General features: G+C 49.4%; 1 protein-coding gene across 2 annotated transcripts in view; it reads left to right on the plus strand.

Moving 5' to 3' along the window:
- The window catches only part of LOC142258069 (serine/arginine-rich splicing factor 5-like), a 34,460-nt gene extending 14,609 nt beyond the window's left edge, over window positions 1-19,851 (plus strand). The window contains exons 3-8 of one of the 2 annotated variants that reach the window (XM_075330515.1): window positions 12,270-12,340; window positions 13,511-13,624; window positions 14,554-14,626; window positions 17,014-17,087; window positions 17,271-17,381; window positions 18,803-19,851. In XM_075330515.1, coding sequence (XP_075186630.1) covers window positions 12,270-12,340; window positions 13,511-13,624; window positions 14,554-14,626; window positions 17,014-17,087; window positions 17,271-17,381; window positions 18,803-18,989 — 630 coding nt within the window. In that variant the 3' untranslated portion in view covers window positions 18,990-19,851. The remainder of the gene's footprint in view (window positions 1-12,269; window positions 12,341-13,510; window positions 13,625-14,553; window positions 14,627-17,013; window positions 17,088-17,270; window positions 17,382-18,802) is intronic. The other variant, XM_075330516.1, reaches the window with a different exon arrangement.
- The last annotated feature ends 2,743 nt before the right edge of the window (window positions 19,852-22,594 follow it).

Raw genomic sequence — 22,594 nt, forward strand, 5'->3', positions numbered from 1 at the left:
AAAGATCAGGGGTGCTAAAGCACAGACTCTATATGCTGCTTGTCTTGCATGTGCTGCAGTGTCATGTGTCCTTTATGCTTGTATGCTTTACATTGCACTGTAAGGGCTATTCTTGGCTGTCTACCCGCCTAGATGGCTAGACAGCGGCAGCAAACAGCAATGGTGCTAAGGCACAAGCTTTCAATGCTGCTTGGATTGCATGTACTGCAGAGTTTATTTTCATGCTTGTACATTCACTGCATGTCGCTATTCTTGGCTAATGCTCCTTGATGACTAGACAACAGCAGCAGAAAAGCAAGGGTGCTAAGGCACAAGCTTTCAATGCTGCTTGGATTGCATGTGCTGCAGTGGTTATTTTCATGCTTGTATGCTATACATTCACTGTATGTCGCTTTTCCTGGCTAATGCTCCTGAATAACTAGACAACGGCAGCAGAAAAGCAAAGGTGCCAAGGCACAGGCTTTCTATGCTCCTTGTACTGCATGTGCTGAAGTGTTTATTGTACTTCATGCTTGTATGCTATACATTGCACTGTACGGTCGCTATTCTTGGCTAATGCTCCTAGATGGCTAGACAGCAACAAAAAAACAAAAAAAAAAAGGCATGGGTGCCAAGGCACAGGCTTTCTATGCTGCTTGTACTGCATGCGACTGTTCCAGGACCCCCAGTGTGTGCAATTACTCAACGGGGTCTCTGCTACAGGTGGCCAAAAGAACCACCTGTGATCCCTGTCCAGGGACAGGGACGGAGTTGCAGTTTCCGCTGATATATTGTCTGTGGCTATGACTAACATCTTACAGACTTTGCAGTCCAGACAGACCTTGGGCAATGTTGATTCAATGCCCCTGGCCACCCGGATTTCGAAACAAATCATGGCTCCAGGAGGGTCCCATGCATCCCAGGGTGCAGGCTCTGACACGGACGACAGTCCCAGACGGCCTAAGCGAGCTCCCTAAGAACGGCCCTCGACTTCATCACAGTACTCTCTGTATGATGAGGCAGACGTAGCTGTTCAGGACTCCGATCCTGAGACCGCTCTCAATCCGGATACACCGGATGGTGACGCTATAGTGAATAATCTTATAGCGTCCATCGATGGAAGGTTGGGTATTTCTCCCTCAACTCCTCCAGTGGAGGGGTCAGCTTCACAGCAGAAGAAATCCCTATTTCGGTATCTCAAGCGTATATTGAGTACTTTTCTGGTCACTCTGACTCCAGAGAAGCAGTCCAGGAACACCACGCTTATCCCGATAAGCGTTTCTCCAACCGTATTGAAGATACGCGTTGTCTCTTCCCCCCTGACGTGCTCAAGCGCTCCAAGGGTGGATCCCCCAATCTGCAGGCTTGCGGCTAGATCTATAGTTGCAGTGGAAGATAGGAATTCACTTAAAGATGCCATTGACAGACAGATAGCCCTATCGGCGGGTCGGTTGCCCCGGCATTCGCAGCCATAGAGGCACTCCAAGCTATTTCAGCTAGTATTGCGCAGAGGGACGCGGTCACATGTACATCTTGGCCGCAGTAGCGTCCTTCACCTCGCAATGTCGGCATTGCGACTCAACCTGTTTATGCTGTCCTGGACTCTACGAGCCGTACGTCAGTGGCGTCCGCCAACTCCGTGTTGTTACGCTCCTAGTGTTAAGGGATTGGAGCAGATGCTGCTTCCACAAAAGTGCTTAACCAGATTGCCTTTATCTGGTGACAGACTGTTTCGTGAGCGGTTGGATTAAATCATTCAACTGTCCAAGGGTACGGATTCTTCCTTACCCCAGCTATCAAACAAGACCCATCAGGAGAAGGGACAGTCGAGGTTTCGGTCCTTCCCAGGCTCGGGCACGTCCCAATTGCCCTCGTCCAACAGGACTCAAAAGGCTCAGAGGGGCGCAGGTTCCTGGCGGGCTCAATCACGCCCGGAGAAGGCAGCCGGAGGAACCGCTACCAAGGCGGTTTCCTCATGACTTTCAGCCCTCTCTCTCCGCGTCCGCGGTCGGTGGCAGACTCCCCCGCTTTAGCGACATTTAACTGCCACAGGTCAATGGCCGGTGGGTGAGAGACAGTTTGTCGCAAAAACTTCCTCACCGGCCGAGCCGAGGCTCTTCTGCAGGCAGTAGGAGTCGTAATCCCGGTTCCTCCTCAGGAACAAGAGACACTTTTTACTCCGATCTGGTCGGGGTGACAAAATAGGACGACTCCTTCCGTTCCGTTCTGGACCTTAAACTGCTCAACAAGCACGTGAAAACCAGGCGGTTCCGGATGGAATCCCTCCGCTCCGTCATTGCCTCAATGTCTCAAGGAGATTTCCTAGCATCAATAGACATCAGGATGCTTATCTCCACGTGCCGATTGCTCCAGAGCACCGGCGTTTGCTACGATTCGTTATTGAAGACGAGCATCTTCGGTTCGTAGCCCTACCCTTCGGTCTGGCGACAGCCCCACGGGTTTTCACCAAGTTCATGGCAGCAGTGGGACCACTCCCGCACTCTCAGGGTCACCCTGTGATCCCTTACTTAGACCATCTACTTGTCAAGGCACTCTTTTAAGAGGCATGCCAACACAGCCTGAACATGGCGCTGGAGACTTCCCAGAGTTTCGGGTGGGTCCTCAACTTTTCAAAGTTAAACCCAATCGCTGGCATATCTTAGCTTGGGGTTTCACACTCTCTCAGCGATGGTGAAGCTTCCACTGGACAAACAGCGGTCACTACAGACGGGGGTGCAGTCTCTCCTTCAAGGAGACACCTCATCCAGAGGCAGTCCCTTTCACGCAGTTTCATCTGCGTCCACTTCAATAGAACATTCTTCGCTATGGGAGGGGAAGTCGATGTCCCTACACAGGAACGTCCCCCTTTCTCAGACGATCAAGGACTCTCTTCAGAAGAGTCCACTCTTCAGATCAATTGTCTGGAGCTCTGGGCAGTGCATATGGCCCTGCAAGACTTCCTGCAGTGGCTGGAAGGCAAACAGATCCGAATTCAGTCGGACAATCCACAGCGGTGGCATACATCAACCACCAAGGCGGACTACGCAGTCGGCGAGCCTCCCAGGAAGTCCGCCGGATTCTGCTAGGGGTGGAAGACAGAGCATACACCATATCCGCAGTTCACATCCCGGGCGTAGAAAACTGGGAAGCAGACTTCCTCAGTCACCAGGGCGTGGACGCAGGAGAATGGTCTCTGCACCCGGACGGGTTTCACGAATCGGCACAACAGCAAGGTCCCGGTTTTCATGACGATCAAAGAGCTCTGGCGACAGGCATCTCACGGTCGGTCAACCGTGGGCACTACCAGACCGGCCAGACTTACTGTCCCAAGGGCCGTTTTTCCATCTGAATTCTACGGCCCTGAACCTACTGTGTGGCCATTGCGTCCTAGATCCTAGTGTCCTCAGGATTATCCCACGGGGTCGTTGCCACCATGAGACAGGCTATGAAGCCCACGTCTGCTAAGATCTACCACGGAAGTGGAAGATTTTCTTTTACTGGTGCTCTGTACAAGGAGTGTCCCCCTGGCCATTGGCATGGCCTACTTTTCTTTCCTTCCTGCAATCTGGGTTGGAAAAGGGCTTGTCGCTCGGCTCCCTTAAAGGGCAAGTCTCGGCGCTATTGGTGTTTTTTTCAGAAGCGTCTAGCACGACGTCCGCAGGTACGCACGTTCCTGCAGGGGGTTTGGTCATATCGTCCCCCCGTACGAGCGGCCGTTAGATCCATGGGATCTGAACAGGGTACTAGTTGCTCTCCAGAAGCCGCCTTTCGAGTCTCTGACGGATGTTTCACTCTCTCGACTATCACGGAAAGTGGCCTTTCTGGTAGCGATCACGTCTCTTCGGAGGGTGTCCGAGCTAGCAGCGCTGTCATCCAAGGCTCCCTTCCTGGTGGTCCACCAGGACAAGGTAGTGCTGCGCCCCATTCAGGAGTTTCTCCCTAAGGTAGTATCCTCGTTTCATATTAATCAGGATATCTCCTTACCTTCTTTTTGTCCTCATCCGGTTCACCGGTATGAAAAGGATTTACATTTGTTAGATCTGATGAGAGCACTCAGAATCTACATTTCCCGCACGGCGCCTCTGCGCCGCTCTGATGCACTCTTTGTCCTTGTCGCTGGCCAGCGCAAGGGGTCGCAGGCTTCCAAAGCCACCCTGGCTCGATGGATCAAAGAACCAATTCTTGAAGCCTACCCTTCTGCTGGGCTTCCGGTTCCATCAGGGCTGAAGGCCCATTCTACCAGAGCCGTGGGTGCGTCCTGGGCATTACGACACCAGGCTACGGCTCAACAGGTGTGCCAGGCAGCTACCTGGTCGAGTCTGCACACTTTCACCAAACATTATCAGGTGCATACCTATGCTTCGGCGGACGCCAGCCTAGGTAGAAGAGTCCTGCAGGCGGCAGTTGCCTCCCCGTAGGGGAGGGCTGTCTTTGCAGCTCTAACATGAGGTATTTCTTTACCCACCCAGGGACAGCTTTTGGACGTCCCAATCGTCTGGGTCTCCCAATGGAGCGCCGAAGAAGAAGGGAATTTTGTTACTTACCGTAAATTCCTTTTCTTCTAGCTCCTATTGGGAGACCCAGCACCCGCCCTGTTGTCCTTCGGGATTTTTGGTGGTTTTTCGGGTACACATGTTGTTCATGTTGAATGGTTTTTCAGTTCTCCGACGTTACTTCGGAGTGAATTTGTTTAAACCAGTTATTGGCTTTCCTCCTTCTTGCTTTTGCACTAAAACTGGTGAGCCAGTGATCCCACTGGGGGTGTATAGCCAGAAGGGGAGGGGCCTTACACTTTTTAGTGTAATTGCTTTGTGTGGCCTCCGGAGGCAGTGCTATACACCAATCGTCTGGGTCTCCCAATAGGAGCTAGAAGAAAAGGAATTTACGGTAAGTAACAAAATTCCCTTCTTTTATTTTCTTTGTCGCTCCATTGGGAGACCCAGACAATTGGGTGTATAGCTATTGCCTCTGGAGGCCACACAAAGTATTACACTTAAAAGTGTAAGGCCCCTCCCCTTCTGGCTATACACCCCCAGTGGGATCACTGGCTCACCAGTTTTGTGCTTTGTGCGAAGGAGGCAACACATCCACGCATAGCTCCACTTTTTAGTCAGCAGCAGCTGCTGACTATGTCGGATGGAAGAAAAGAGGACACATATAGTGTCCCCAGCATGCTCCCTTCTCACCCCACTGTATGTCGGAGGTGTTTGTAAGGTTGAGGTACCCATTGCGGGTACGGCGGCAGGAGCCCACATGCTGATTCCTTCCCCATCCCTTTTTACAGGGCTCTGGGTGAAGTGGGATTTACCGGTCTCCAGGCACTGAGACCGTGCTCCATCTACAGCCCCTGGAGAAGATGCTGGATGGAGCGGAGTACATCAGGGACATGGCCCTGCTTCCTCAAGGTACTCTGTGTCCCCGTGCATTTGGCGCTCACACCGCAGCATGCTGGGTGTTGTAGTGCGCCGGGGGACATCAGCGCTGCGGCGCCTGTGCCATGGCCTCATTCAGCTTTGCTGAAGCAGGCTCACTTATGGGAATTGGTCGCGCCGGCCGCTGGGACTGCGGCGCGGCTGGCACTTGTAGTGCGCCGGGGACTTCAGCGCGGCCTGCGCTTTTACGGCGGCCGCGCTGATAACTAGAGTCCCCGGCTTTTGCGGCCTGCTTCCGTTCGTTCCCGCCCCCAGACCTGCCAGTCAGGAGAGGGGCGGGACGCTGGCCACTTCCAGGAATCGGTCGCGCCGGCCGCTGGCAGCGGCGCGGCTGGCACTTGTGGTGCGCCGGGGACTTCAGCGCGGCCCGCGCTTTTACGGCGGCCGCGCTGATAACTAGAGTCCCCGGCTTTTGCGGCCTGCTTCCGTTCGTTCCCGCCCCCAGACCTGCCAGTCAGGAGAGGGGCGGGACGCTGGCCACTTCTATGAATCGGTCGCGCCGGCCGCTGGAACTGCGGCGCGGCTGGCACTTGTGGTGCGCCGGGGACTTCAGCGCGGCCCGCGCTTTTACGGCGGCCGCGCTGTTAACTCGAGTCCCCGGCTTCTGGGCCTAGTCTCCCTTCGTTGCCGCCCACAGCCCTGACAGTCAGGGTAAGGGCGTGACGCTGCATAGAGCAGCGCTGAGAGCTGGAGTATGTTTTGCATACTCCACCCCTCTCACTGTGTGCACTGTGAATCCGGATTCCCGCACTTTCTCAGGCACGCCCACGGCTTCCTTCTCTACAAGGACACCGGCAGCCATTAGTGTCAGTTTCTGTACGATACAGAGACAAGTGTGGAAGACCCTGGCATTCTGATAGTCACACAATCGCTGTAACAGGCGTTAAGCAGCACCTGTGGTGCTAACCCCACTAGTGCAGAAGTGCACTTATAGATATGCTTGTACTATATACATTGCACTGTTTGGTCGCACGTTGTATATACCCTCCTGGATTATGCGGAGGAGTTATCAGCATATTCTCTGTGTAAAACAAAGGTGCAGAACCACATGTTTTTCTATACAGCTGGTACAGCATGTACGGCTATACGGCCGGCAGGTACATAGACTCCCATTGTATGCACTAATGGCCAGGGGATGAGGACGGTGTCTGCAGTATTTACTGACAGTTTTTCTGAGACTATGGCTATGATACTAGAAGCCTAGCAGTCCGGACATGTCTCTCACAATATGGGCACTGTTGAATCATTGATCCATGGCCCCCCTCAGTGTGAATAACTAACAGCTCCGGGAATGTCACACGCATCCCAGAGTCACGGCTCTGCACGGACGTCAGTCCCAGACAGCCTAAGTGGGCTCGCTATGAGCGGCCTCGGTTTCATCAGGGTCCTAATAGAAGGACTCGCTGTGTAATGAGGCGGAAGTGGCGGCTCAGGATTCTGATCCTGAGACCGCTCTCAATCTGGATACACCTGATTGTGACGCCATAGTAAATAATCTTATAGCGTCCATCTATAGAATGTGGGTTATTTCTCACAGCTCCTCCAGTGGAGGAGTCAGCTTCACGTATTTTTCTGGACCACTCTGCCTTCAGAGAGGCAGTCCAGGAACACCACGCTTATCCAGATATGCGCTTCTCCAAACGGCTTAGGATACACGTTATCCCTGTCCCCTGACTTGGTCAAGGACTGGACCCAATGTCCCGAGCGGCATCCTCCAATCTCCAGGCTTGTAGCTAGATCCATAGTTGCAGTGGGAGATGGAACTGCAAACTCAAAGATGCCACTGACAGACAGATGGATCTCTGGTCGAAAGCCATCTATGAGGCTGTCGGCGCACCGTTGGCTCCGGCATTCTCTCCCTTGGGGCACTCCAAGCTATTTCAGCTTGTCTTACACAGATTGACACGGTTACACGTACATCTGTGCCGCAGGTGGCATCCTTAACCTCTCAAATGTCTGCATTTGTTTCTTACGCGATTCAGGTTGTCCTGGACTCTGCGAACCGTGCGGCGGTAGCCTCCGCTACTCCGTGTTTTTAAGCAGAGCCTGGTCTGCTCGTTAAGTGAATGGAAGGCAGATTCTGCTTCCAAAAAAGGTTGCCTAACCAGTTGCCTTTTTCTGCTGACCGACTGTTTGGTGAGCGTTGGATGTAACCATTAAACAGTCCAGGGGTAAGGATTCATCCTTTCCTCAGCCCGGACACAACAAACCCCAACAGAGCAAGAGGCAGTCGGGGTTTTCGGCCTTTCGAGGCTCGGGCAGGTCCCATTTTTCCTCGTCCAATGTGGACTCAAAAGGATCAGAGGAGCTAAGATTCTTAGCGGGCTCAGTCTCGCCCAAAAAAGCGACAGTCTGAAAACCCGCTTCCAAGGCGGCTTCCTCATGACTTGCGGCCTCGGTCGGTAGCAGGCTCTCCCGCCTTGGCGATATTTAGCTGCCATAGGTCAATGACCATTGAGTGTGAGACATTCTGTCTCACGGGTACAGGATAGAGCTCACTTCTCGTCCTCCAACTCGATTCTTCAGAATTTCTCCACCTCCCGGCCGGGCCGCTGCTCTTCTGCAAACAGGGTGCACTCTATAGGCAGAAAGAGTGATGACCCCCGTTCCTCTTCAGGAACAAGGTCACGGTTTTTACCCCAAATTCTTTGCGGTACCTATAACAACGGGCCGTTCCGTCCCGTTCTGGATCTAAAAATGCTCAGCAAGCTCGTGGACACCAGGCGGTTCCGGATGGAATCCCTCCGCCATGTCATCGCCTCAAGGTCCCAAGGATATTTCCTAGCATCATTAGGCATCAAGGATGCTTATCCACACGTGCCGATTGATCCAGAGCACTAGCGTTTCTACGCTTCGTTATAGGAGACGAACACCCTCTGTTCGTAGCTCTACCTTCCGGCTAGCGACAGTCCAACTGGTCTTCGCCAAGGTCAGGGCAGCAGTAGTCACAGTCCTGCACTCTCAGGGTCACTCTGTGGTCCTGTATTTAGACGATCTACTTGGCAAGGCACTCTCTTAGGAAACATGCCAACACTGCCCGAACGTTGCGCTGGAGACTCTCTAGAGTTTTGGGTGGATCATCAACTTTTTAAAGTCAGATCCGACCCCGACCCTATCGATAACATATCTAGGCATAGAGTTTCTTACTCTCTCAGCGATAGTGAAGCTGCCGCTAGACAAACAGCATTCACTACGGGCTGCAAGCTCTTCTTTAAGAACCAGTCGCACACATTGAGACGCCTCATGCACTTCCTACGTAAGATGGTACCAATGGAGGCAGTTCCTTTCGCGCAGTTTTACTGCGTCCACTACAATGGGACATTCTCCGCCAATGGGACGAGGAGTCGACGTCCCTCAACAGAGTCGTCGTTCTTTCTCAGGCGGCCAAGGAATCTCTACGGTGGTGGCTTCTTCTCACCTCTTGGTCAAAAAGAAGGTCCTTCCTATCCCCGTCCTGGGCGATAGTTACGACAGACGCGAGTCTATCAGGGTGGGGAGCAGTTTTTCTCCACTACAGCGCTCAGGGTACGTGGACTCAGCAAGAGTCCACTCTTCAGATCAATGTTCTTGAACACAGAGCAGTGTATCTTGCCCTACAATCCTTCCAACAGCGGCTGGAAAGCAAGCATATCCGACTTCAGTCGGACAGCTCCACAGCGGTGGCATACATCAACCACCAAGGAAGAACGCGCAACCGGCAAGCCTTCCAGGAAGTCCGGCAGGTTCTGATGTGGGTGGAAGACACGGCATCCACCATATCCACAATTCACATCCCAAGTGTGGAAACTAGGAAGCTGACTTCCTAAGTCGCTGAGGTGTGGCCGAAAGAGTATGGTCTCCTCACCCGGACGGGTTTCAGGAGATCTGGCGCCGCTGACAGAGGCCGGACGTCGATCTAATGGCGTCACGGCACAACAACAATGTGCCAGCTTCATGGCACGGTTTCACAATCATCGAGCTCTGGCGGCAAACGCCTTAGTTCAGCATTGGTCGCAGTTCCAGCTACCTTAGGTGCCACCTCTGGCATTGTTGCCCAGAGTACTGCGCTAGATCAAGACCGACTGCGGCCGCGCCATCCTCGTCGCTACAAATTGGCCGAGGATGTTGTGGTACTCGGTTCTGTGGTGCCTCACGGTAGGCTAACCGGGGGCACTACCAGACCAATCAGACTGGCTGTCTCAAGGGCCATTCTTCCATTTGAATTCTACGGCCCTCAACCGGATGGTGTGGCATTGAGTCCTGGAACCTAGTGTCGTCAGGATTACCTCAGGACGTGGTTGCCACCATGAGACAGGCTAGCATACAACGTCCGCCAAGATTGACCACAGGACGTGGAAGATGTTCTTATCTCGGTGCTCGGCGCAGGGTGTTTCTCCCTGGCCGGTTGCATCGTCTATGTTTCCTTCCTTCCTGCAATCTAGGTAGGAAAATGGGTTGTCGCTCAGTTCCCTTTAGGGACAAGTCTCAGCGCTATCTGTATTTTTTCAGAAACGACGACTTCCTCAGGTACGCACGTTCCTACGGGGAGTTTGTCTTCTCAGCACTCCGTACAAGCGGCCGTTAGAGCCCTGAGATCTGAACAAGGTTCTAATTGCTCTCCAGATGCCGCCTTTCGAGCCTTGGAGGGATGTCTCCCTTCCCGTTTTTCACGGGAAGTGGCCTTCTAGTAACGGTCTCGTCTCTTAGGAGAGTTTCCGAGCTAGCAACGCTCTCATACAAACTCCCTTCCTGGTCCTTCACCAGGACAGGGTAGTTCTGCGTCCGGTTCCGGAATTTCTCCCTAAGGTGGTATCCCATTTTCATATCAATCAGGATATCACCTCACCTTCTTTGTGTCCTCGTCCAGTCCATCAATTTCAGAAAGATTTGCATCTGTTGGTTCTGGTGAGAGCACTCAGGTTCTACTTCCCGCATGGCGCTCCTGCGCCACCCGGATGCACTCTTTGTCCTTGTCGCTGGTCGGCGTAAACAGTCGCAAGCTTCCAGATCCACCCTTGCTCGGGGGCTCGAGGAACCAATTCTTGAAACCTACAGTTCTACTGGGCTTCTGGTTCTCTCAAGGCCGAAGGCCCATTCTACCAGAGCCGTGGGTGCATCCTGGGCATTACGGCACCAGGCTACGGCTCAGCAGGTGTGTCAGGCACCCACCTGGTCGAGTCTACTTACTTTTACCAAGCATTATCAGATGCATACCTACGCTTCGGCAGACGCCAGCCTAGGTAGATAAGTCATTCAGGCGGCGGTTGGCCACCTGTAGGAGAGGGCCGTTTGACGGCCCTATCATGAGGTATTCTTTTACCCACCCAGGGATTGCTTTTGGACATCCCAATTGTCTGGGTCTCCCAATGGAGCGACAAAGAAGAAGGGAATTTTGTTTACTTACCGTAAATTCCTTTTCTTCTAGCTCCAATTGGGAGACCCAGCACCCGCCCTGTTTTCTCGGGGTTTTTCTGTTTTTTCGGGTACACATGTTGTTCATGTGGTATGGTTCAGTTCTCCGATGTTTCCTCGGATTGAATTGGTCTTTAAACCAGTTATTGGCTTTCCTCCTTCTTGCTTTGGCACTAAAACTGGTGAGCCAGTGATCCCACTGGGGGTGTATAGCCAGAAGGGGAGGGGCCTTACACTTTTAAGTGTAATACTTTGTGTGGCCTCCAGAGGCAATAGCTATACACCCAATTGTCTGGGTCTCCCAATTGGAGCTAGAAGAAAAGGAATTTACGGTAAGTAAACAAAATTCCCTTCTTTTTTTTTTAGTGGTGACAAAATCAGAGGGTTGCAAAAAATAAATTTGGGGGGTTGTCGGCCATTTCCAAGACCCGTAACCATTTAATTTTTCTGTCGGTGGAGCTGTGTGATGGCTTAATTATTGTGGGGGGATTATAAGACACACCCCAAATTTACAGGAAGAAAATAAGATAAAAATATTTTTAAAATCAGAGTTCGTTTAATAATCTAGATATAGCTTACTGGGGGCGGCGCAGCTAAAAGGAGTGGGTGGCAGCACTGCATGCTGCGGGCCCCAGTTTGGGAGGAGGGGGTGTCTCGGCGGCATGATATGGGCACCTTTGATCTCTGGTCAGTAGAAGAGACGGACTTCGGGATAGTAGCTGCGGAGGCAGCGCATGCGCAGACTGAGATCTCAGAGTCGGAATCTCAATCTGCGCATGAGCCTGAAGTCCATCGCATTGGATGTGGCGAATGTGCAGACTGCGAGCTCAGGTCTCTATCTCAATCTTTGTGTGCGCTGCTTCCGATGTGATTGCCTTCAGGTAATAACAGTTGCACATGCGCAGTTGCACATGCGCAGATTAAGATTTCGACTCAGATCTCAGTCTGCGCGTGCGCTGCCTCTGCAGCTATTATCCTGAAGCACATCTCATCCACTAACCGGAGATTAATGGCGCCCGTATCACGCCACTGCGACGCTGCCTCCTGTGACCCCTCCACCGCGCCCACCAGTAAGCTCTGTATCTGGATTGTACAACCCCACCTTTTTTTTTTTTTTTTTTTTTTTGTTGGGGGTGTGTTATGGTATATTTCAAGCTGTTGACTTTTACAATCCCTTCTCCATCCATATGTTTCCCCCTAACACCTACACGTCCCTCCAGTGATGTCACTGCCTCTCCCGGGCATCACTGCTCTCACTTCCTCTCGATGTCTTGGTCCTTCAGGTTGAGAGGTGAGTGCAGCCAGCACTGATTGGCTGCAGGGATCAGGTGACATAATGTCTTGTGTTCCCCGGGAGAGTTTTGGTTTCTTTGCTTGTATGGGTGGTGCAGATGAGCTATATAAAACCTTCTGACGTTGCTTTTAGGCAGTGCGGTATAATGCACCTTCTGTTTTTCTTTGCATTAGGAATTTGAAGACCACAGAGATGCGGATGACGCTGTGTATGAACTGAATGGCAAGGAGCTGTGTAACGAAAGGTGAATGCTATGTAAAATGCCAAGTCTCCTTTTGTAAAACCTGTAATTAACTGATCACTTAAAGGTGTAACTGTTTTATTGTCTATACATAGAATAGGTGATCACTTGTAGATCTGTGAGGATCTGACCTCTGGGACACACACCAAATGCTGGATCTGGGCACTTTAATTCCCTTTAGATTGGAGTGGTAGTGTGCCTGCTCAACCAGCTCTACATTCATCCTCTGGAGAGGGCAGGAATTGACAAATACCCTATGGAAAATGAGTGAGATTGCGGCAAAGTATGTGCAATGCTGCTCCATTCTAAAGTGGCTAAAGACCTCCATTCTGGTGATCAGTGCGGGTCCTAGTGGTCACCAATATATCTATCCTTGATTTCACTGGACAGCCGCTTTAAATTTACAGGCTGATATCTGTTGGTTTTATTAAAGTTCATCTGTCAGCATAGAATGACTGTTCGGCCTAAGCCACACGGCATGAAAATCTGATTTAGTGGAGTACAATAAAACATCGCATTCCACTCGGACCAATATTGGCCTATGTGCTCGCACCCATGAGCAATTTTTTTTTTTTTTTTTTTTTCAGGCCGAGAAAACAGTCACAGCATGCTGCGGGTGCAATGCGATCCTTGTTTCTCTTGCACCCATTCAAGTCTGTGGGGCGAGAGAAAAATCGCACTGTACGCACAGTACACCGGTGTACCGCGAGAGTGCAAGGCGAGAATGGCAATAGCCGGCAACGGAGGAGAGAGGGAAGTAAACCCTCCTGCCGCTCCTCGGCGCTGGCCCGCCCCCCCCGCAGCTGTGGTTCGATCAGACCTCAGTTGCAGTGACACTCGCATGACCCTGTCATGTGAGGAACGCAGTAGTCCCCGTGTGGCCCCGGCCTTCAAAGCAAGCACAGGCTTTTTGTGCATCATGGCGGCGATAAATTATATATATTTTTATGATTATTATTATTATTATTATTAATTTTTTTTTTTTTTAGTATTTCCCAAGAACTTGTCAGGAAGTTTTAATTACTGTAATAGTAAAACGTAGAATGAACTGTATTTTTTTAAGAAATTTCTGTAGCTAAGTAAAAGCGAAGCCTCAGATAAGCAGTAATACTAATAGATGGGCGCTAGGGAACTACTGATCATACTAATGTATTCTTATGTCCATTGATTCAGAGTCACAATTGAGCATGCCAGGAATCGGAGAGGAAGAGGAGGGGGCATGATGGGTGGCGGAGGGCGCTATCCTATGCGCTTTGGCTATCGACAGTCAAACAGTGGCGGACCCAGGTAATGATATTTCTTGGGCTGTGGCGTGTTTCAGTAAATGTAGTAAAAACTCTTATGTGATACCTGTAAGGTGAATCATGTCTCAGGCGAACCCCGATTATATCAGCTGTCCAGATAATTGTTGGTCAATTGGTATTGTTCTCCAATTGTAAAGCGGGCTTTACACGCTGCGGCATCATTTGCAATATTGCGAGCGATAGCGCCTGCCCACGTCTGTGGCACGTGACGGGGTGATCACTGCCGTAGCAAACAATACCGCTACGGCAGCGTCACACGCAATTACCTGTTCACTGACGTCGCTGTGGCCGCCGAACAATCTCTCCTTTAAGTGGGAGGTTCATGCGGCGTCACACAGCGGCCGCCCAATAGAAGAGGAGGGGCGGAGATAAGTGGCTGGAACATGCCGCCCACCTTCTTCCTTCCTCATTGCCAGCGGCCGCAGGTACGATGTTGTTCCTCGTTCCTGGGGTGTCACACATAGCGATCTGTGCTGCCGCAGGAACGACAAACAATCTGCGCTCCAAATGAGGAATGATGTTTTTAAAAATTAACGACGTGTAAACGACAAATGATTGTTAGCGATATCGTTGTGTGTAAATGGGCCTTAAGGTCTTCTGATAGAACTATGCAGACACACTGTGACTATAGACTATTGAATCCTGAATAAGGATTCACCATTGGTGGGAGATTTGCAAACATGTGATCACATGCCAACTAGACGTGCTCAGCTTTTCTCAGCTAACTTGTATGAAGAGAGGCCAAAAATGTCTAGTGGGACTGTGGCCGGGTGTTTGCGGTCACTGCCTTGTCTGCTTTTGGAATGAAGAATTAAACACATGTAATGTAAATGTACTGCTATTATTTAATGCCAATCCTCAGAACTATGAGATCTGTAATGATATTTGTCACTTACTCTTTGCTTTTGGCAGTAGGTATGGACCCCCTGTACGCACCGAGCATAGAATAATAGTGGAAAACCTCTCCTCTCGTGTCAGCTGGCAGGTGGGCATTTTTATATCTTCTACAATGATTGCTTGCATAGATTGCTATAGGACTAGGTATTAAAGTGTAAGTGGTCACAGCAATACCAAGGCTGCTGTCACTGTTGTGCCTGATCATCCACACACAGTTCATGACTATGGTCTATGTAATGCTGCCACTGAATTGTCATTTTTTTTTTTTTTTTAATATAGAAGTTATTGGCACTGCATGTTCTCAAACACCCAACTATATGGCAAGGGTCATATCCAGAAGGTGTAACTAAAAGCTGAAGGATCCCTGTGTCTAGTAACACGTGCTGTCGTTAAAGCTTTGTCTGCTGCTCTGTGGCCTTGTCTTGGACCTCCGGTCCGGGGCTCATTTTGGAAATACATCATAACCTGACAGTTTGCATAGCTTCTAAAGACGGGTTGTCGAGATTGAAATGCTCACTAATTCATACGACTGTATCATGGCTGCAATTCTCCATCCAACCATAGGTCTCGTGAGCCTGCCTGACCGAATCATAGGCCCATGTGATCCTGGTTAGTTTAGGTCACGAAGCCGACAGTTGGACCTGAAATTACAGCCATAATACGGACAAGAAGCTATGGCCGCAGTAGGGTTATGTGGACGTTCCCGGACTGTTTCTGTTGGAGGTTTGATGTCACTCAGGTTATAGCGTCAGTAGGATGTCTGATAATGGTGTGAGCTCACAGACGGCTGGACACGTTCCTTGACGTAGTATTGAGGAGTTTGTAGAAGATGTGAAGAGTAACAAGATAGTTGTCTCCATGCGGCTTCTTGGATTGCCATAAATTGTGAGCTTATGGACACCTCCCCATGACTTTTCGTAGCTGTTTCTTAGAGCAATGCGTCCATTGAGTCTTTCTACAATTGGCTAACGTTCACTGATAAAATTAGAGGCTCCTATGAGAAAGCAGGGACCGTGCTTAAGAGCAACCCAGTATAGGGAAGAGGTGCGGTCAGGTCAGTCACGGTCGTTACATCGGCATTTCCCAAAACTGAAAATGGTGCATTTATTGGCTTTATCCAGGCATGTGGCCATGTGTCCAGCTAGTCAGGTCAAACACGAGTGCAAACCTAGACCTCTGAAAGAATGGTGTGTAACCAGTGGCCTCCTGGATACGGAGGTGTCTGGCTCCGCTCCTGGGGCGTGCGGCCGACGGTTTCCATATTATGTGCCGCTGTTGGTTTCATTTGCAGGATTGTGCACATGTGTAGAAACCCCTTTACAGTTACTTATATTGCGTTGTGAACATGCCCGGACTCACCGTAGAGGTCTTAACGTGACCGCATCTGTCAGGCTACTGAGGTTTGGAAATGTTTTAGTTAAGAAGTGATCCAGGATTGCTTGTTTCTCTGTCGCTTTATCCTATAGTGTAAAATGTGCCAATGTTTGATAAATGTAACTAAATCACTATTCAGAAAATGTGTTCTGCGGATGGCCCTGTATCGGAGCCATGCAAAAGGACGCATCTAAAGTGTGTGGGTGTTTTTTGTTTGTTTTTGTTTTTTTTCTGTTAAGTTGCACATCTACTTTTTATTATTAGTACTAAACTGATATTGCTCCATCCTGTGTTGTAGTAAATATTTTTTTTACAGACATATTTCTAACCACGTGCATTTTGAACCTCTTTTAACAGCCTTTCTTTGGGTTAAGCCTCGTTTCTCTTGTGTGGAGGAGAGCCCAAGAGTTTTTGGTTTGCTAATGGCTGAAATTCTAGGGCTGGGCCTGTTCTGAAGTTTCCTTTTGGTTCCTATCACCCTCCCGCTTTGCCGATCTAGATCTTGGTTTGCCCAGATTTGAGCAAGAGTGGCTAGCTCAGGTCAGCCTCAGGTTCTCTAGCCACTTCCAGTGATTGCATCCAGTGGTTTCAGGTTTAACGTCACTCACTTACTGAGACTCTGGTGCTTCCCTGCCGCCTTCCACCCTTGTCATGTAAGTGAGTTGCTCACAAGGCCATCTAGGTTATGGACAAGCGACTCTTTGCTTAAGGTACCTCCGACCACTGGTTATATTCTGTGGTAAGTAACTTGGGTTTGAAATAATATAACACCAAGTAATAAATTGAGCATAGTTAAGCATATGTAGCAGTGAAGTTGTTACATATAGAGTAATACCATCCTATAACCATATATGCTCCTGTTCCTATTGTAACCACATTAGTAGAATTTTGTGTAAGACTTTAATATGTTACACCTCACTTAATGTATCTGCATATTATGTAGATCAGCTTCCATACATGACACTAACACTGATTTATCATAAAGTTTTTTAGCTAAACCTCAGGTCCTCTCAGCGCAGGATCAGTATTTTATACTATATACAATTGGAGTATTCTAAAGGGTCAGACTAGTGAAATGCTAACCAACCTTTCTTGTTTCAGGATCTGAAGGACTTTATGAGAAAGGCTGGAGAGGTGACATACGTGGATGCCCACAGGAGTAACAGAAACGAGGGGTAGGCACTCACCCGCCCTAAGCTTTCACAATTGAAATTGCCAATCACTCAAACCATGTGGTTTTTTTAGAGTTCTAATGCTAAAGTGCATTTTTTAGACTGTTTCTCCATGTGCAGAGTTGGGGATTAGAAGTATTTAGACATTTTAAAGGTCTTTTTTTTTGTTTTGTTTTGTTTTGTAAGGGTTGTGGAGTTTGCATCCTACAGTGATATGAAGAGCGCTTTAGACAAGCTGGATGGCATGGAGCTGTGTGGTCGCAAAATAAAGCTGATTGAAGATCGCAAAAAACACAGGTATGTGCCTTGTGAAGAATGTCTGCGATTAGTCACCTTCATCCCATTTTCATATTAAGGCCTAAGACACACGGCATGAAAATCAGAGCGAGTGGAATGAGATGTTTTGTCGCATTACACTTGGACCAATATTAGCCTGTGTGTCACCGCCCATGAGCGATTATTTTCTCAGCCCTAATCAAACCGAGAAAAGAATCACAGCATGCTGCGGGTGTAATGCGAGACTATTTCTCTCGCACCCATTCAAGTCTATGGGGCAAGAGAAAAATTGCACTGCACTCGCAGTACACCGGTGTACCGCGAGAGTGCCAATAGCCGGCTACGGAGGAGAGAGGGAGATAGAGCCGGGGCCCGCCCCTCCTCAGAGCCGGGGCCCGCCCCTCCTCAGAGCCGGGGCCCGCCCCTCCTCAGAGCCGGGGCCCGCCCCTCCTCAGAGCCGGGGCCCGCCCCTCCTCAGAGCCGGGGCCCGCCCCTCCTCAGAGCCGGGGCCCGCCCCTCCTCAGAGCCGGGGCCCGCCCCTCCTCAGAGCCGGGGCCCGCCCCTCCTCAGAGCCGGGGCCCGCCCCTCCTCAGAGCCGGGGCCCGCCCCTCCTCAGAGCCGGGGCCCGCCCCTCCTCAGAGCCGGGGCCCGCCCCTCCTCAGAGCCGGGGCCCGCCCGAGCCAAGTGTCATGTGAGGATCACAGTAGATCCCCATGTGGCCCCGGCCTAATTCACATTACACATTTCGGTCCATTTGCATTTAGGCACCTATTAAACCATTCATTTCATATTTCAGTCCTATTTCTCCTCTTTTTTTTTGTTTTCGCTGGTCGAATGCATCCAGTGTTTGTTTTCACCTTTTCAACTTTTTATAGAATACTTAACAAAAAAAAAAAGACATACCATATTTTTTAGGTTCTAAGACAGAAAATAGGAAAAAAAAGAATTTTTAATGTTAAAAAAGGGGTGTTCGTCTTATAATCCTAGAGTCAGTTTTATTATTTATTTATAGAGCACCATTGATTCCATGGTGCTGTACATGAGAAGGGGTTACATACAGAATACATACACAAGTTACAATAGACAGACTGATACAGAGGGAAGAGGGCCCTGCCCTTGCGATTCTAAAGGATTTTGGGGAGGAGACAGTAGGTGGGGTGTATAATCCAGATGTAGTACACAGGAGAGAGGTGGGGGGCGCAGCGGCGTCTGAGTGTGGTCACAGCTGAAGAACAGTGGCAGCACGAGGAGGTATTGCAGTGGATTGATGCGGGCGCCATTTTTTCCGGGCAGTGGGCTTCAGAAAAAGGCAAGCTCTCAATCTACGCATGCGCCACTTCCGATGCAATGAACTTTAGGAAACGGCTGCGGGATTTCTGCACGGCCTAAAGTTTCCCAGATTGTCAGAGTTTTACTGAATTGCTGTTATTTCCTCCCAAAAGTAGGTCCAAGTCAAGAAGCTACTCCAGATCCCGCAGCAAGTCCCGTGGATCCTCTAGGTCGGCAAGCAGATCTCGCTCTCCTAGCCGTACGCCTGAAAAGAAATACAGTCAGAAATCTAGTGGTGAACCTTCCCAGAGCTCCCCCAAACGCCAGTCCCGATCCAGTTCAGCCGAGAGCCGCGGTTAATCCTGACACCTGGTAGATGTAGAAACGCTGAATGAAGGTTATGTGCCCCAAGAGGAAGACTGCTGGGGATGAAAGGTTTTCACTGTTTTATGTAACCAAAGCGCCTGTAAAGTAATCTGGCATAAAAAAAAGGTGTCCTAATGCTTTTTTTTTTTCTTTCTTGTAAATATGCGATCTGGCTTTTCTGCCTACACCCGGGGATTGGCAGCAGTAACTCTTCCTCTTCCCATTCGACATGTTTCACTGTGTAAATGAGTGGAACCTGCCTGATTATTTTTGATTTTCTGACTTGTTTATACATTAAATTAAGCGATGTACGTAGATTTATGGAGTCAATATGTTCATTGACATCACATACTGCCCTATTATCCTATTCTTTATAAACTTACACTGTTATTGCCAGGAAAATGTAAGTTTCACCGACTGTATATGGAAGCAAAATCATAAGTGGTGTAATAGCGCATGTTACATCGATTAGGTGTCTTTGTTACAGATTGAGGTCATTTATTTACAGCCAAAGCCTAGGTTTTGATTCGTCTCGTTCTATTGGCTTCATTAGTTATTGTGTGTGTGAAAACTAAAATCTCTTAATACTACAAAACATAGAATTTCCAGCTTTATTTAGGTCTTTCAAAATTTCAAGGACAGGTTTTTTATTTTTCGGTTCCCCCCCCCTTTCCCCTCTTTAGACTTTTGTAACTTTAAATTTTGTGTTTCATTGATTTGATTTGTGTCAATCGATATTGTTTGCTCTTATGCTTAATAACTAGGGAAAATAGTTTAAAACAGTTTTGTCCAATTTTGATCTGTTCTGTATTCATATTTCTGCTTTTGGTTGATTAAATAAACTTTGAAAACAACATTTTCTTAGCAAAGTTTGTGGACTATCTTTTAATCTTGTTTTACAGGTTTTTATTTACAAGGAATTTATCACTAGGCCCTATTGAGGACAAGCAATGGGCAGAAATATTAGAAAGGATTCCTAGTCTATCATTGGGGAGGCATACAGACTGTCACACTTGTATGTTGTTCACCATGTATATCGCACTCCTAGGTGTTATGATCCGGAACCATGGAAGATCACAATAGATCATTGGCAAAACGGTGACAAGAGCATTGGCAACTAATCTGGCCGCCATCCCCTTACTCATCAACACTTACATCAACACTAGAAGTAGCTGAGGGGTGAACTAACAATCCTGTGCACCGCGAACCCAGCCGGAGAACTTGCTATCCTAAAGGAAGGAAGGATGAATAACACTCTGCCTCAGAAATAGATCGCAAAAGGTATAGCAAGCCCCCAACATTCAAAGACTACGGTGATATAGAAAAATACAATGCACAGATGGATGATAGGATTAGCAAAGGTGAGGCCCCATTGACTAATTAGGAAAGGGGCTGATGGTGGCCAGAGAAAAACCCTACAAAAACCCAAATACCTGATAGTACAAAAAGGTCCTCAGATCGCACGATCTGCACTCCGTCCTATATCAGGCGCTCTTGTCAAACCAATGAACAGAAAACAGGAACAATTACAAATTCAAGAAGCAACAAGCACATGGACTTATAGGAGCAAAACTCCAAACATAGCTGCAGGGAGCGTCCCAGCTAAGCAACTGAGAGGGAAGATCCCTGCATGCAAATAAACTGACAACCACAATAATTGACAACCCAGATAAGAACAGAACAAAACAAGTTAAGATAGAATAAAGCACTTATCTGGGGTAGATGTGGTCTGGAGCAAGATGAAAAGGCTGGAAATTCAAAGAACAAATGATAACCGGCCCAGACAGCCAGGAGGAAAAGACTTAACCCTAGAACGCATACCTTGGGCCTCGCAGGCCTGCTAGGTCATTTGTTTTCTATGGTAGATTGAATTGCTTGCGCGTTCTAGGGTTAAGTTAGGGTCACACGTAGCGACGCAGCAGCGATCACGGCGACGACCTGACCTTATCAGGATCGCTGCTGCGTTGTTACATGGTCGCTGGTGAGCTGTCAAACAGGCAGATCTCACCAGTGACCAGCCCCCAGCCAACAGCGACGCGTGGAAGCGATGCTGCGCTTGGTAACTAAGGTAAATATCGGGTAACCAAGCAAAGCCCTTCGCTGGTTACCCGATATTTACCGTTTACCAGCGCACACCGCTTAGCGCTGGCTCCCTGCACTCCTAGCCAGAGTACACATCGGGTTAATAAGCAAACCTTTGCTTATTTACCCGATGTGTACTCTGGCTACACATGCAGGGAGCCGGCACTGGCAGCCTGAGAGCGGCGGACGCTAGTAACTAAGGTAAATATCGGGTAACCAGCGAAGCACTTCGCTTGGTTACCCGATGTTTTACCTTGGTCACAGCTTACCGCAGGCTGCCAGAAGCAGTCTCCCTGCTTGCTTCAGTTCATCGCTCTCTCGCTGTTACACACAGCGATGTGCGCTTCACAGCGGGAGAGCAACGTCCAAAAAATTAAGCAAGACATTCAGCAACGACCGGCGAAATCACAGCAGGGGCCAGATCGTTGCTGGATGTCACACACAGCGACGGGACGTCGCCGCTACGTCATAGAAAATGGTGACTTAGCAGCGACGTCGTTGTCGCTGTGTGTGACACCACCTTTAAATAGGCAGAGAACAATGGAAACGTCCATTGCTCCAGCACACCTGGTCTCTGTCAAAACCATTCCTGGCCACAAGAGGGAGCCTCACAGCAGCAACAGCATAACTGATATTCACAACACCTAGGTTCTTGTTTGATATTGGAGTTAGAACTGATCCCTTCTGCCCGCGATGCAAAATATGTTCGGCAGATCTATTACATACTAGAAGGTGGCCCGATTTTACGCATCGGGTATTCTTGAATTTACGTATTGTGTAGTTCATGTATGATTTTTGTTATAGATAGATAGATAGATAGATAGAGATAGATATATAGAGATATATATATATATATATATATAGATATAGATATATAGATATAGATATATAGATATAGATATATAGATGTTGTTGTGTGTAGTTACCAAGTGTTTGTGTAGGGCGCTGTACATGTTCTGGGTGTGACGGGGGGTGAGAGCGGTGTTGTTTGTGGAGCGCTGTGTGTCTGTCGCGTTGTGTGTGTGTGTGTTGCGCGGTTTGTGTGGGTGTGTTTTGGGGGGAGGTATGTTTTGTGCAATGTGTGTGTTGTGCGGTATGTGCGTATATTTGTGTGTGCAGCGTTGTCTGTGTGTGTGGGTGTCTGTTTAGGGCAGTTTGTGGTTCCCAGTGTGTGTGTGGTGTGTTGTGCAGTGCGCGCGCGTGTGTGTGTGTGTGTGTGTGTTGGGGGGAGGTGTGCACTTCCCATCGTGCTCCATCCCCCATGCAGCGCACCCCCCATCGTGCTCCATCCCCCATGCAGCGCACTCCCCATCGTGCTCCATCTCCCATGCTGTGCACTCCCAAACGTGCTCCATCCGCCTTGCTGCGCACTCCCAAACGTGCTCCATCCGCCATACTCCGCACTCCCCATCGTGCTGCATCCGCCATGCTGCGCACTCCCCAACGTGCTCCATCCGCCATGCTGCGCACTCCCAAACGTGCTCCATCCGCCATGCTGCGCACTCCCAAACGTGCTC

The sequence above is a fragment of the Anomaloglossus baeobatrachus genome, chromosome 12 (genome assembly GCF_048569485.1).
Source record: "Anomaloglossus baeobatrachus isolate aAnoBae1 chromosome 12, aAnoBae1.hap1, whole genome shotgun sequence".
NCBI lineage: Eukaryota > Metazoa > Chordata > Amphibia > Anura > Aromobatidae > Anomaloglossus > Anomaloglossus baeobatrachus.